Source organism: Bufo bufo, chromosome 8, assembly GCF_905171765.1.
Source record: "Bufo bufo chromosome 8, aBufBuf1.1, whole genome shotgun sequence".
NCBI classification, from domain to species: Eukaryota; Metazoa; Chordata; class Amphibia; order Anura; family Bufonidae; genus Bufo; species Bufo bufo.
Window position 1 is genome coordinate 20,464,105 of NC_053396.1, and position 12,731 is coordinate 20,476,835.

The 12,731-nt window shown below is 47.4% G+C and overlaps 1 protein-coding gene across 1 annotated transcript in view; it reads left to right on the forward strand.

Moving 5' to 3' along the window:
* Positions 1-12,731, forward strand: part of COL27A1 (collagen type XXVII alpha 1 chain) — a 282,597-nt gene that overhangs the window by 139,588 nt on the left and 130,278 nt on the right. The window contains exons 17-21 of the mRNA XM_040404975.1: positions 1,576-1,629; positions 3,956-4,009; positions 7,216-7,269; positions 10,818-10,871; positions 11,158-11,211. Of these exons, the coding sequence (XP_040260909.1) occupies positions 1,576-1,629; positions 3,956-4,009; positions 7,216-7,269; positions 10,818-10,871; positions 11,158-11,211 (270 nt within the window). The remainder of the gene's footprint in view (positions 1-1,575; positions 1,630-3,955; positions 4,010-7,215; positions 7,270-10,817; positions 10,872-11,157; positions 11,212-12,731) is intronic.

The following is a 12,731-nucleotide window of genomic DNA, read 5'->3' on the forward strand; positions in this document are numbered from 1 at the left end:
AATTTTCATAGTCATGAAAATAAAGAAAACTCTTTGAATGAGAAGGTGTGTCCAAACTTTTGGTCTGTACTGTATATAAGACAATTATCTGTGAGACCAGCCAGCAATTTAATGTGCCGACTCTCCCCGGCAGATTTGGCCTTGTTTCCGGCACTGAATCCCTGCTGTAACCTGCACCCAAAATCTTCCGTGTGAAGCTATCCTTAACGTTAGAGTCCAGCGGAATAAGGCTCTGTGCACACTGGGTTTGAGGCGTTCTTCAGAGGTATATGTAGGGAAGGATTTCCGATGTATACCTCTGACAGAAGGCTCCAACTGGGCGATGGACAGTGGCATATGGTGCTCATTGACTGCCATTGTGAAAACGTATACCGCATGGTGGCTCCCTCTATAGGAAAGTGCAGTGGAAAAAAGGTCTGCTGACGCACACCACCCTGACGGCGGCAAAAAAAGTAGACTCTTCTGGCCTGCTTAGTGTGAATTATTATTATTAACACTGCCGGTGAGGTGGAGAAGGAAAGCCGGCCACAACATTTGTCCAATTAATAGGTAGTTAAAAGCGTATAAAGAAAAATACAGCCCTCCCAGTGTTATACCCAGAGCTAACTCTGTAGCGAGGAAGGCGGCTTCTATTTGCTTTAGTTTCTTTGGGAGGGGGTAAAATTGGGCAGATATTATTTGCATTTGGTCTCTTTTTAGGAGGAACATTTTTGCAGCCAGTAGGTTATTCTCATTGACAAACAGCGTCGCTTGAGCGTTTCAGGAACCCAACCAAAAAAAGCAAGCCTTGTATTAGCTCAGGTTAATACGACACTTTTCTCAAACAGATTCCTCTTTGACTAAAAAAATCTGAGAAGTGAGAAGCTGACAGATTTTCAGTGTTCTGCCTGTTCACACCTATCAAGCTTTGGTCTGTAGCCATACAGTTTACTTGAACAAAGATATAAAAAAAAAATAGGTATGGAAATGAAGATTTAAAGGGGGTTTACGGGACTGTGATATTGACGACCTGTGCTTAGGATAGGTCAACGATATCAGATCGGTGGGGGTCCCCCACGATCAGCTGTCTGAGCAGAGACTGGAACTGCACAGCGCCGTACTCCGATAGTGGCCATGAGTGGTACTGCGGTATGCTCCCATTCACTTCCTTCAGCGCAAGATGAATTTTTTAAAGTTATTTTTTATAACATGGTTTATATTGCTGTGCCTCCTGGGTGAGAGGTTATGTAGATCAGCCAAGTTGGATCCATTTACCCCTGGTTAGGCAGTAACCTTCACTGGTTTTCAAGGCGCTCCGTTCGTCTCTTTATGGGGTTATACGAGGTTAGGAAACAAGGGTGCGCTTTATTTTCCAGACTCGGCACCGGCCTTGTCTATGGGCTGTTCCTGATATCACAGCTCAGCCCATCTACTGTACTTGAACGTAGCTGCAATACCAGTATAATAGACCAACAGACTATTAGCGTCGTAATTAACCCTACTGTGTCTACTGATGAACTGCTGTATGATATCCTCCTGGTAATTTGTCACATTTCACCATGCATCTTGTAACCTGTTTTGCACATGTATATTCAGGGCGTTCAGGGCCTTCCAGGGATTCCCGGAGATATGGGATTTCAGGGCGACAAGGTGAGAACTGATAATGATTTCTTGGAGCAAGTGAATTTCTCCTGTTGTTCACATATAGCACTGATCAGGGGGTGCGCGAGGGCTCCAAAACGTGAAAATTGTCCCCATACAGCTTTCCTCAATACCCGCTTCAGTGGGTCTCCGCATGTGGATGAGCCCCATTGAATGGAGCTAACGCGTATTTTGCCGACTGAACATCCTAACACAAGCAGGTTTTGTTCAGGGTTTCTGAAGCCAAAATCAGGATTGTCAAAGGAGAAAAGGTATTAAAGGGGTTCTCCTGAATTTACATATCGATAACCAATTCTCATCAATATGAGATCGCCAGGGGTCCAACGTCTGGCACAACCAGATGTATGAAGAGGCCACATGGTCTAGGCCAGGGATGGCCAACCTGCGGCTCTCCAGCTGTTGTAAAACTACAACTCCCAGCACGCCCTAATGTAGGCTGATAGCTGTAGGCAGTCTAGGCATGCTGGGAGTTGTAGTTTTGCAACAGCTAGAGAGCCTCAGGTTGGCCATGCCTGCTGTAGGCAGACTGGAAATGTTGGGATTTGTCGTTTTACAACAGCTGGAGGGCCGAGTTTGCCCATCCCTGGCCTAGGCGCAGCTCAGCCCCATAGAAGTGAATGGAGCTGAGCTGCGATACCAAGCACAGCCGCTATGTAATGCACGGCGCTGTGCTTGGTAGGTTGCAAGGAGGCTGTGGCACTCGCGGGATCTCTGTGGTCTCTTCAAACTGCTGATTGGCGGGGATCCTGGGAGTCGGACCCCCGCTGTAAATCCCGGAGAACCCCTTTAAGGACAGATACTACAGCTCTTTTTTAACTCCTGGTTGTGGCTTCAGAAACGACATAAAAACTTGAAGAAAACCTGTACGTCTAAGGGCTCTTGCACATGAACGTATTTTCTTTCCGTGTCCGTTCCGTTTTTTGTTTTTTTTTGCAGACCATATGCGGAACCATTCATTTTAAGGGGTCCGCCAAAAAAAGTGTGCATTCCGTTTCCATATATCCATTCCTCAAAAAAATAGAACATTACAGACAAGGATAGGACTATTCTATTAGGGGCACACGGGCGTCATCCGTATTTTTTGCAGATCCATGTTTTGCGGACCGCAAAATACATATGGCCATGTGCATGAGCCCTTAAAGGGGTTGTCTCATCATGGACAATGGAGTCATATCGCTAGGATATGCCCCTATTGGGGCCCGCACCTATATGGAGAACGGAGCCCCACAAGGTGGTGGCTGGAGGACTCCTGTCCGGCCACCACCAAGCCGACTCCCCATAGAAGTGAATGGGAGTGTACCTGCACATGCGCGGCTATTTTCGCCGGCCCCATAGAAAATGAAGCGAGGGCGGCTGTGCATGCGTAGTGCGCCCTCCTTCACTTGCGGGGCTCCGTTCTCGATATAGGTGCGGTATCCTAGCGATATGCCCCCATTGTCCATGATGAGACAACCCCTTTAATCTACGGTAAGCATGCATTCAGACTTTGCAGCTGAGGTGCGGTAAAAACCATATGTGCATTCGCCTTGATTTTTCTTACTGCAGTTTTTACAAGTGAAGAGTAAATTAAATGTGTTTTACCTGTAAAAACCGCGGCTGCATTGAAAACCGGACCGAAATGCAGCTCGATCGCAATGTCTGAATGCAACGCTACCCGCAGAGCCAGCCAGTCACTCTTTAGCGTAGACCTCTTTTCTGTAATAGTCTATATTAGTCTATAGCAGGCATGCTCAACCTGCGGCCCTCCAGCTGTTGCAAAACTACAACTCCCACAATGCCCTGCTGTGGGCTGTTCAGGCATGCTGGGAGTTGTAGTTTTACAACAGCTGGAGGGCCGCAGGTTGAGCATCCCGCATTGATCACACTAACCCCTTTGTGTAGACCTGGGATCAGCAACCTGCGGCACTCCAGCTACTGTTAAACTACAACTCCCAGCATGCACACTCATTGGACTGTTCTTGTGACTCCCATAGAAGTCAAAGGAGGATTCTGGGCATTGTAGTTGCAGAACAGCTGGCGTACAGAAGGTTGCTGATCCCTGGTGTAAACAGATTAAGGTCAAGTCGAAACGCGTAGGACGTTTTTCAATAAAGGGTATATTTTTTATGAATTGCTGCAGGAACAAATATGGTGGGCCCTTCAGCACATTACCTGGTTACGAAGTCTGGAAAGTTGTTGTCCTCTCGTTGTACAAGATGAATATGCCAAATAAACTCCTCGCCAACAAACATAATCTACGATGATTTATATTTCACTCTTGAAGTGTCAAGCGATAAATCCCATCATTTCACCGGCATTTCTACCTTTGTTGCAGGGCAGCCAGGGTCTCCCAGGACCACCAGGACAGCGCGGAAAGACAGGGCCTGTGGTAAGATCTGCTTTGTGAATCACTGGAGGTTCCTAAAAATGTCCTTACTTTACCTTCTTCTCTTAATACAGTCCACATTATTACATTGCGAAATCCTCCACGAGGCTTCCACTCCTGGCGCGATGTTCAGTGTAAACCACCGAGGTTCTAGTCATTTTTTCCAGTGTCTTGTTCGAATGAACACAGCAAAAGAGAATAAAAAAAAAAAATCTTCATTAAACTGTTGTGCCAAAAAAATAAAGCATAATAGGCGCTTATTGTTCTACGCTTTGTCAGGCTTTTGCCTCATTTACACGACCGTATGTATTTTGTGGTCCGCAAAATCCGGATACCGGCCGTGTGCGTTCTGCAAAAATACAGTCGTCTGCATGATGCGGGATGGAGGTTTGCAGTTCTGTGTTTCTCCTGTACATCTTACGGTGGAGCCATTGCTTCCTTTAACGCCTGCAAAGGCAGGGGCGGATTGGCCATAGACCCTACAGGGAAATTACCCGGTGGGCCAAAGCCCAGGGGGCCGCCCGAGCCCTCCTCATGGCTGCCAGCGGGGTGCATAAAATCAGATGCTCTCGTAGTAGTATCGGGTACATATGCACCTGGCCAGCCTACAGATGCCCTCCTGAATTCAAGTGTATTGCTGCCATCAGGACGATGATACATTTTCATACTGTGGCGCGGGTGGCAGTATTTTGTGCTGCACTGTGGTGTTTGGTTCTGCTGGGGCGGTATTTTGTGCTGCACCGTGGTATTTGGTTCTGCTGGGGCGGTATTTTATGCTGCACTGTGGTATTTGGTTCTGCTGGGACGATATTTTATGCTGCACTGTGGTATTTGGTTCTGCTGGGGTGGTATTTTGTGCTGCACTGTGGTGTTTGGTTCTGCTGGGGCGGTATTTTGTGCTGCACTGTGGTATTTGGTTCTGTTGGGGCGGTATTTTATTCTGCACTGTGGTGTTTGGTTCTGCTGGGGCGGTATTTTATGCTGCACTGTGGTATTTGGTTCTGCTGGGGCGGTATTTTATGCTGCACTGTGGTGTTTGGTTCTGCTGGGGCGGTATTTTATGCTGCACTGTGGTGTTTAGTTCTGCTGGGGCGGTATATTGTTCTGCACTGTGGTATTTGGTTCTCCACTGTGGTACTTGGTTCTGCTGGGGTGGTATTTTATGCTGCACCGTGGTATTTGGTTCTGCTGGGGCGGTATTTTATGCTGCACCGTGGTATTTGGTTCTGCTGGGGCGGTATTTTATGCTGCACCGTGGTATTTGGTTCTGCTGGGGCGGTATTTTATGCTGCACCGTGGTATTTGGTTCTGCTGGGGCGGTATTTTGTGCTGCACTGTGGTGTTTGGTTCTGCTGGGGCGGTATTTTATGCTGCACCGTGGTATTTGGTTCTGCTGGGGCGGTATTTTGTGCTGCACTGTGGTGTTTGGTTCTGCTGGGGCGGTATTTTGTTCTGCACTGTGGTGTTTGGTTCTGCTGGGGCGGTATTTTATGCTGCACTGTGGTATTTGGTTCTGCTGGGGCGGTATTTTATGCTGCACTGTGGTGTTTGGTTCTGCTGGGGCGGTATTTTATGCTGCACTGTGGTGTTTAGTTCTGCTGGGGCGGTATATTGTTCTGCACTGTGGTATTTGGTTCTCCACTGTGGTACTTGGTTCTGCTGGGGTGGTATTTTATGCTGCACCGTGGTATTTGGTTCTGCTGGGGCGGTATTTTATGCTGCACCGTGGTATTTGGTTCTGCTGGGGCGGTATTTTGTGCTGCACTGTGGTGTTTGGTTCTGCTGGGGCGGTATTTTATGCTGCACCGTGGTATTTGGTTCTGCTGGGGCGGTATTTTGTGCTGCACTGTGGTGTTTGGTTCTGCTGGGGCGGTATTTTGTTCTGCACTGTGGTGTTTGGTTCTGCTGGGGCGGTATTTTATGCTGCACTGTGGTATTTGGTTCTGCTGGGGCGGTATTTTATGCTGCACTGTGGTATTTGGTTCTGCTGGGGCGGTATTTTGTGCTGCACTGTGGTATTTGGTTCTGCTGGGGCGGTATTTTGTTCTGCACTGTGGTGTTTGGTTCTGCTGGGGCGGTATTTTATGCTGCACTGTGGTATTTGGTTCTGCTGGGGCGGTATTTTATGCTGCACTGTGGTATTTGGTTCTGCTGGGGCGGTATTTTGTGCTGCACTGTGGTGTTTGGTTCTGCTGGGGCGGTATTTTATGCTGCACTATGGTATTTGGTTCTGCTGGGGCGGTATTTTGTTCTGCACTGTGGTGTTTGGTTCTGCTGGGGCAGTATTTTGTTCTGCACTGTGGTGTTTGGTTCTGCTGGGGCGGTATTTTGTGCTGCACTGTGGTGTTTGGTTCTGCTGGGGCGGTATTTTGTTCTGCACTGTGGTGTTTGGTTCTGCTGGGGCGGTATTTTGTGCTGCACTGTGGTGTTTGGTTCTGCTGGGGCGGTATTTTATGCTGCACTGTGGTATTTGGTTCTGCTGGGGCGGTATTCTGTGCTGCACTGTGTATTTGGTTCTGCTGGGGCGGTATTTTATGCTGCACTGTGGTGTTTGGTTCTGCTGGGGCGGTATTTTGTTCTGCACTGTGGTGTTTGGTTCTGCTGGGGCGGTATTTTATGCTGCACTGTGGTGTTTGGTTCTGCTGGGGCGGTATTTTGTGCTGGTCTATGGTATTTGGTTCTGCTGGGGCGGTATTTTGTGCTGCACTGTGGTGTTTGGTTCTGCTGGGGCGGTATTTTATGCTGCACTGTGGTATTTGGTTCTGCTGGGGCCCTGCCCCTCCTTGTGTCACTTTGAACCTTCCTACAAAATGGGACTTCTAGGTTTTTTTCCAGGGTAATTTTAAGTTCCCAGTCCGCACCTGTGCAAAGGCAGAAATACTGCATGCGGCTCGCCAGCTTCTGTGGCAGTGCATATCCCAGTATTTTGTGGAGACTTGGGAAGATGCATTAGATTGCTTGGACGTGTGCACACAGACGAGTTTTCAACCATTTTTTTTCCAAATCTGCGAAAAAACCTGCATGTGTTACGTTTGGATTTTGACACCGTAGAGCCACCAATTTCACCCTATGGCACTATATGCTCTGCGATACTCATCGTGGCTCTGTCAGTTATGTTATGGTGCTGTTTTATATGAATCTTCATTTTTAGGTGAACCACGTTAATTAAAGCTGGCTGTCGCTAACACGAGGTGCTCTGTTTTCATTAGGGTAAACCGGGTGACAAAGGATTTCCTGGGGTTCCGGGTCCTCCAGGTCCAGAGGTAGGTCATGTCTAACAACCACTAATTGTCTTATCGTACAGGGGTCAGGCCATCTCTGAGCAGGTTTTGTTTTTTATAAATTTACCATAACTAGGAAGATTTGAAGATTGTCTGTGTGAGGTCTTCATATAGTGGGGACAAAAAGTTGAGATTCCTCAGTGGTTAACACCTTTTAATGGCTAACTGGAAAGATAATGTTAAAAATGCAAGAGACTATTCAGGCTTCTTCCTCACAGTATGTGTAACGCCTCTAGGTAGGGACAGACGAGGACAGTGAGCCCTACCCTAGAACCCAGCCTGCTTTCTCTACCTACTTGCAGTATAAGCCCTACTTGGCAAAACCACAACTGGACGACGGTCCCTGCACTAAATACCGTATTTATCGCCCCATAAGACGCACCTAGGTTTTAGAGGAGGACAATAAGAAAAACATATTTTCCTTTACACCTCAGGTCAGACCAGCAATCAGACCCCCAATGTTAATCAGATCTCAGCTTACAGCCCCAATAAGACCCCAATGTCAATCAGACCTCAGATCAGACCCCCAATGCCTCAGATCAACCCCCCAACCTTCAGCCATCCATTAGCCCTCATGTCAGCCATCAGTGCAAATAAAAATATAAAATAAAAACACTTACCTCTCCTGCTCCTGGACGCCACCGGTCTTCACCATCGCGATCCTCTTCACCCTGCTGTTGGCTGTGCTCTGTGAACCGGCGCGCACAGCAGGAGGTCACAGAGCGCCCTGACGTTGCGCGCAGCCCTGCACAGCCGACAGCCGAGGACCAGGAACAAAGATTTTTTTTTTTCCTGAAATATATTGAGGACAGTTATCGTGGAGAAAAATTAGTTCCAATGTTTGTTCCCAATAATTGTCGGCTACACTTCCCCCTGTGCAGTGGGCAAACAGTTAGTCTGTATGGGGAGGAACAATCGCAGTAACAATCATCCATCCCCCTACAGAGGGGATGATTGCTGTGTGGAAATGCTGCTCACACAAGAGGTCACTGGTCAGAAGTGAACAGTTCCTTCCCATTCATTGCCCCATGTGTAAATGGACCCTAAGCGTATTATTCCAGAAACCCGTTGTTTTAACCCCAGACTGACCATACAAAACCATAGAGAGCCCAATTCAGCAGTCACATTGGGGAATTTGCAGCATTGATGGACCTAATCCTTCAGTGTGAGGGTCCAGATGTCTGCCCGTTCATGTATGCTGATCAATGATATAGCAAGTCAATCGGCACCCATTTGAAGGCCATCACAGGGCCTATAATTGGTGACTGGGGGGGCCGCTGATTGACATGGTTGGCAGCGCCCCCTTCGTTGGTCAGATGTTCCTCTGAAGGGTTACATTTTGCAGATATGACCTTCAAATCTTTTAGCACCACATGAAATATAGACAGAAGTAAGAATGACCCCTTCCATTCCTGGTAGACGAGGCAAGAGCTTCATCATAACCTTAAAGGGAGTCTGGTGTCAAAGTAAGCGTACCGCCATGTAGGGTGGGTGCTCCAGAGCAGAACTAGTGCCCCAGTGTCGGGCTCTGGGATGTAGCAGAGGCGGTGCAGCAGCCAGCGGATTGTCAAAATGTATTCTTGTGGTTTGTCCATACGCCAGAGCCAGAAACGGTTAGATCATAGCCTTGGCAGGCTGCACTGAGTTGTGTACATTGAAATTGGACGTCATTCTTTAAAGAACTATCCCGTTACCAGAGAACAGCCTCTGCCCTTTGCCGAATTCATATTTCTTTATAGCTTTTAATATAACGTGCAGTATCCTAGCAAACAACGAAAAGAAAGCGCCTGCTCCACCAATTCCCCGCACGCGTTGCAATATCCAGACCCGTGTGCATCCAACGTCCAACCGCAAGTGTAACGGTTAGATAACCAGAGCGCGTTTGCACTGATATGACGGCATTTTCTTGCACTGCAGTATCATTTTTAATGTATTCTTATGGAGTAGCAGGTAAAGTAGATAGACTTTATGGACAGTGGTATATCGGATCTAGCGAGATACGTATGCTGATCTATTTCGGTTACCTAGACTAGAAACCGTTACATCCACTTCTAAGCTGTGGTAGGTGCAAGTTTTCAGCATCGGGATATGTATGAAAGTGTTACCGGTCACTGACTGCAAGCACTGATCTTATAATAGAAGAGGCTTTTGAAACATGAAATGTATTAGAAAGTTCCAGATCCTTTTCATTGCTTTATTCAACTTTTGGATAAGCAGATAAGAAACCGTTTCAGTATTAAAGGGAGTCTTTCAGCAGATTTGACCCCCTCATAACTGCTGGCAGGAGGAGCAGTTTAAGCATAGACCAGGTAATAGACATGCAGGTTGCATGGCCGAGATACTCAACTTCTATTTCCCCCATTATTGTAAGTGCAGTGGTGGTGCCCCCTTCATGTTCAGTGCCCTCAGCTCTCTGTATTTCCCCAGCCCCTCCCCTCTGATTGGACGCTACAACCGTCACTCAGAGGACAGGGGTTGGGGACATGTTCAGCGCAAAGAGCCGATGGCTCTGGCAATCATGGCACTTTTATTGCCCCCAAGCACCATTATTGTAAGTGCAATGGATGTGGCCCCTTCATGTTCAGTTTCCCCGTCTTTCTACATTTCCCCATTCCCTCCCCTCTTCTCTAGGGTGTCTTCTGATTGGACGCTACAACCGTCACTCAGAGGAGAGGGGTCGGGGACATGTTCAGCGCAGAGAGCCGATGGCTCTAGCAATCACGGCACTGGGGGGAGGGATGAAAGTTAGATTTCTTGGTCATACAAACTGCATGACCATCCCCTCACCACACAAAATAATTAGGGCTGGAAACCCGGATAAGAGGCATGAGTGTAATGTCGGAGATATATGGCATTGTGTGCTGCTTACTATATACCACGTGCTCAAAACCACTGAAAGTCACCGGTGTCAGTCCTGCACTCAATCATGTAGGATGAGAACATTAAACACTTAAAGGAGTTGTCCAGGGTTTTTTAAGTGATGGCCTATCTTCAGAACAGGCATCACTAGCTGATAGGTGGGGGGGGGGGCACCCGACACCCTTCACCCTTCACCCCTGCCAATCAGCTGGTCTGAGTAGCTCCGTTGACGAAAGTCAGCACCGGAGCACCAGCAACATTGTAATGGCGGGTGCTCAATACAACAGTGCTGCTCCTGTTGAAGTCAAGGCCTTTTCTTAAGTCGTAGGCCTTCACTTATAAAACCCTGGACAAGCCCTTTAAGATTTCCAGTATGGCTTCTTAATGAAAACTGAGATCCTCTCCAGAATACACTTGATGATACACATCGTTGCAGCATTTTATATATATTTCAGCACACACAGGTTTCTTTTTATGTTGGGCAGAGACGTTTTATTGGTGCATTACTGCTGTCCTAAAGTACTTTATGCCAGATCATCTCTTTTGGGGCAAACACAAGCCCCTTTTACTCATAGATGTTGTATTTGGAATGCCCCATTGCATAAACAGGGTTTCTCCTTTCCTATGCCCCCATCCTGCAGGTGGCTTCATTTCATTTCTCTCCCTTGCAGGGCTTTCCAGGGGACATTGGACCTCCAGGACAAAATGGACCGGAAGGATTAAAGGTGAGATGTCCTCATCATGGCATATTCGGCGTACCAAGCTGCGATCGACTAGTTAAGAAAAACAAAACGGCAAGTGAGATTCCTGGAGATTGTATTGGCAGAGCCCTCTTCTCCACTGTTTGTATTGAGGCTCCTCCAAAACTCTCTCTTCCATGAAATTGATGTTGGATGCTATCCCATGGCAGTATTGCACTGGCGCTCCATCCCTTCTCTTGCTCGTCTGAAGCGATCCTAAGGGATTTGTCCTTATATTTATGAGACCCTCATTCTTTTTGTTGGTTTACAGGGAAAGCCAGGAGCCCGAGGTTTCCCGGGGCCCAGAGGACAGCCTGGGCGAGAGGTGGGTAGATATTTTCTCCTACAGAGAATGGTAATGGCGCTTGTACACTGCAGATACTCTATGTATATGACATGACTCCTTCATGGATACTTTGTCTTTAAAGTTGAGTTATATATGCTGACATAGTAAAACGTATGACTTATTAGTGTGGTATTCATGACTTCCAGTCACATTTGGGCTGTTTAAAGGCTTGTACAGTTACAAAAAAAAAAAGTTGCAATTCAGAAACCTTCTTAATTTATTTCGCAACATGCACCTAATTTCAGACTTTTCTCAGGCGAATGTGTCCCTCTCAGTAATGCAGGTCTGTGTGTTCAGGATGCTGCTGCCTTTACTAGCTCTCATTCATCAGCACCGCTTCATTCTTGAACTGACTTTTCCTTCTACAGCTCATTGTACTGAGTGTGTAATGATACCCCCTACCCCTGTAGAGTTTGCCATAGGTGCCCTGATTTTATCTATGCTTGTACACCTCCTACTGCCTAGTCCATGCCTATCTACAGCCGATGTGGTCTGTGTTCCTTGGATGCTTAACCCTGCCTACACTCACATCTGCTATGTATAACCTCCTAATCTCCCTGCTGCTATCTCTGACACTGAGAGCAGGGAGGAGGAGAGCCGAGAGAGGGTTAAGGGAGGATTGAGCTTGATGAATCTTATGTGTAATTTTCCACGCACTGCTTTAAATGTCCTGCTTCCCTTCACACAATATATTCTAAAACTAGCTTCTCTCAGTCACCACTAGAGGGAGCTCAGTGCATTAGAATGTATACAGTTACCAAGAAACCAAATGGAAACTGTAAAAATCTCTATGCAGTGAGCTCCCCCTATTGGCAACTAGCGTAAAGTGTTGTGGGTTCATGTCTGGAAGCAAGAGAGAGTTCAGTGCTTCAGTTGCATGGTCTGCCTCCATGGTGAGTACACTGCTCTCCCTGGCAAAATCAGCTGCTCGCCTTGGGTGCTAGGAGTTGGACCCATTGCAATCAGTTGATTACATTCACTCCTTTGATTATGATCTTAAAGGAACTGTCCGGGCTCCGAAAATAATTGGGGCTGGTCGGGCATATGGTGTGTGTTATTAAAAACGTCAATACCCAACCTGGTTGGAATTGGGACTTGCTGACTCCATGCACGTCACTGCCGCCGGTCAGTCAGTAGCCTCAGCGGCCATGTGCGGTACCTGCAGACATCCCCACTGATTGGCTGGTAGCAGTGACCTGCAGGGAGTCGGCACATCACAGTTGCAGCCAGGCGATGAATGGGAAGTGGCGGGATGACGGACTACCGGAGCAGTTTTTTTTTTATATACTCGCGCACCGTGCTCAGGATCCCTTTTAACGTCCTAGAAACTCGTCCTCGAAAGCTTCATGGCTTTAGACTGAATTGAATTCCTGCCATTGCTTTGTCATGTGCATATATCTGGTGGAAGTGGCTTCTTACAGAGGAAAAGGCTGAATCTTTCATTCTTCATTTCAGGAACATCCCTGCGTTCTCTTGCTTAGGCTACATTCACATGACCG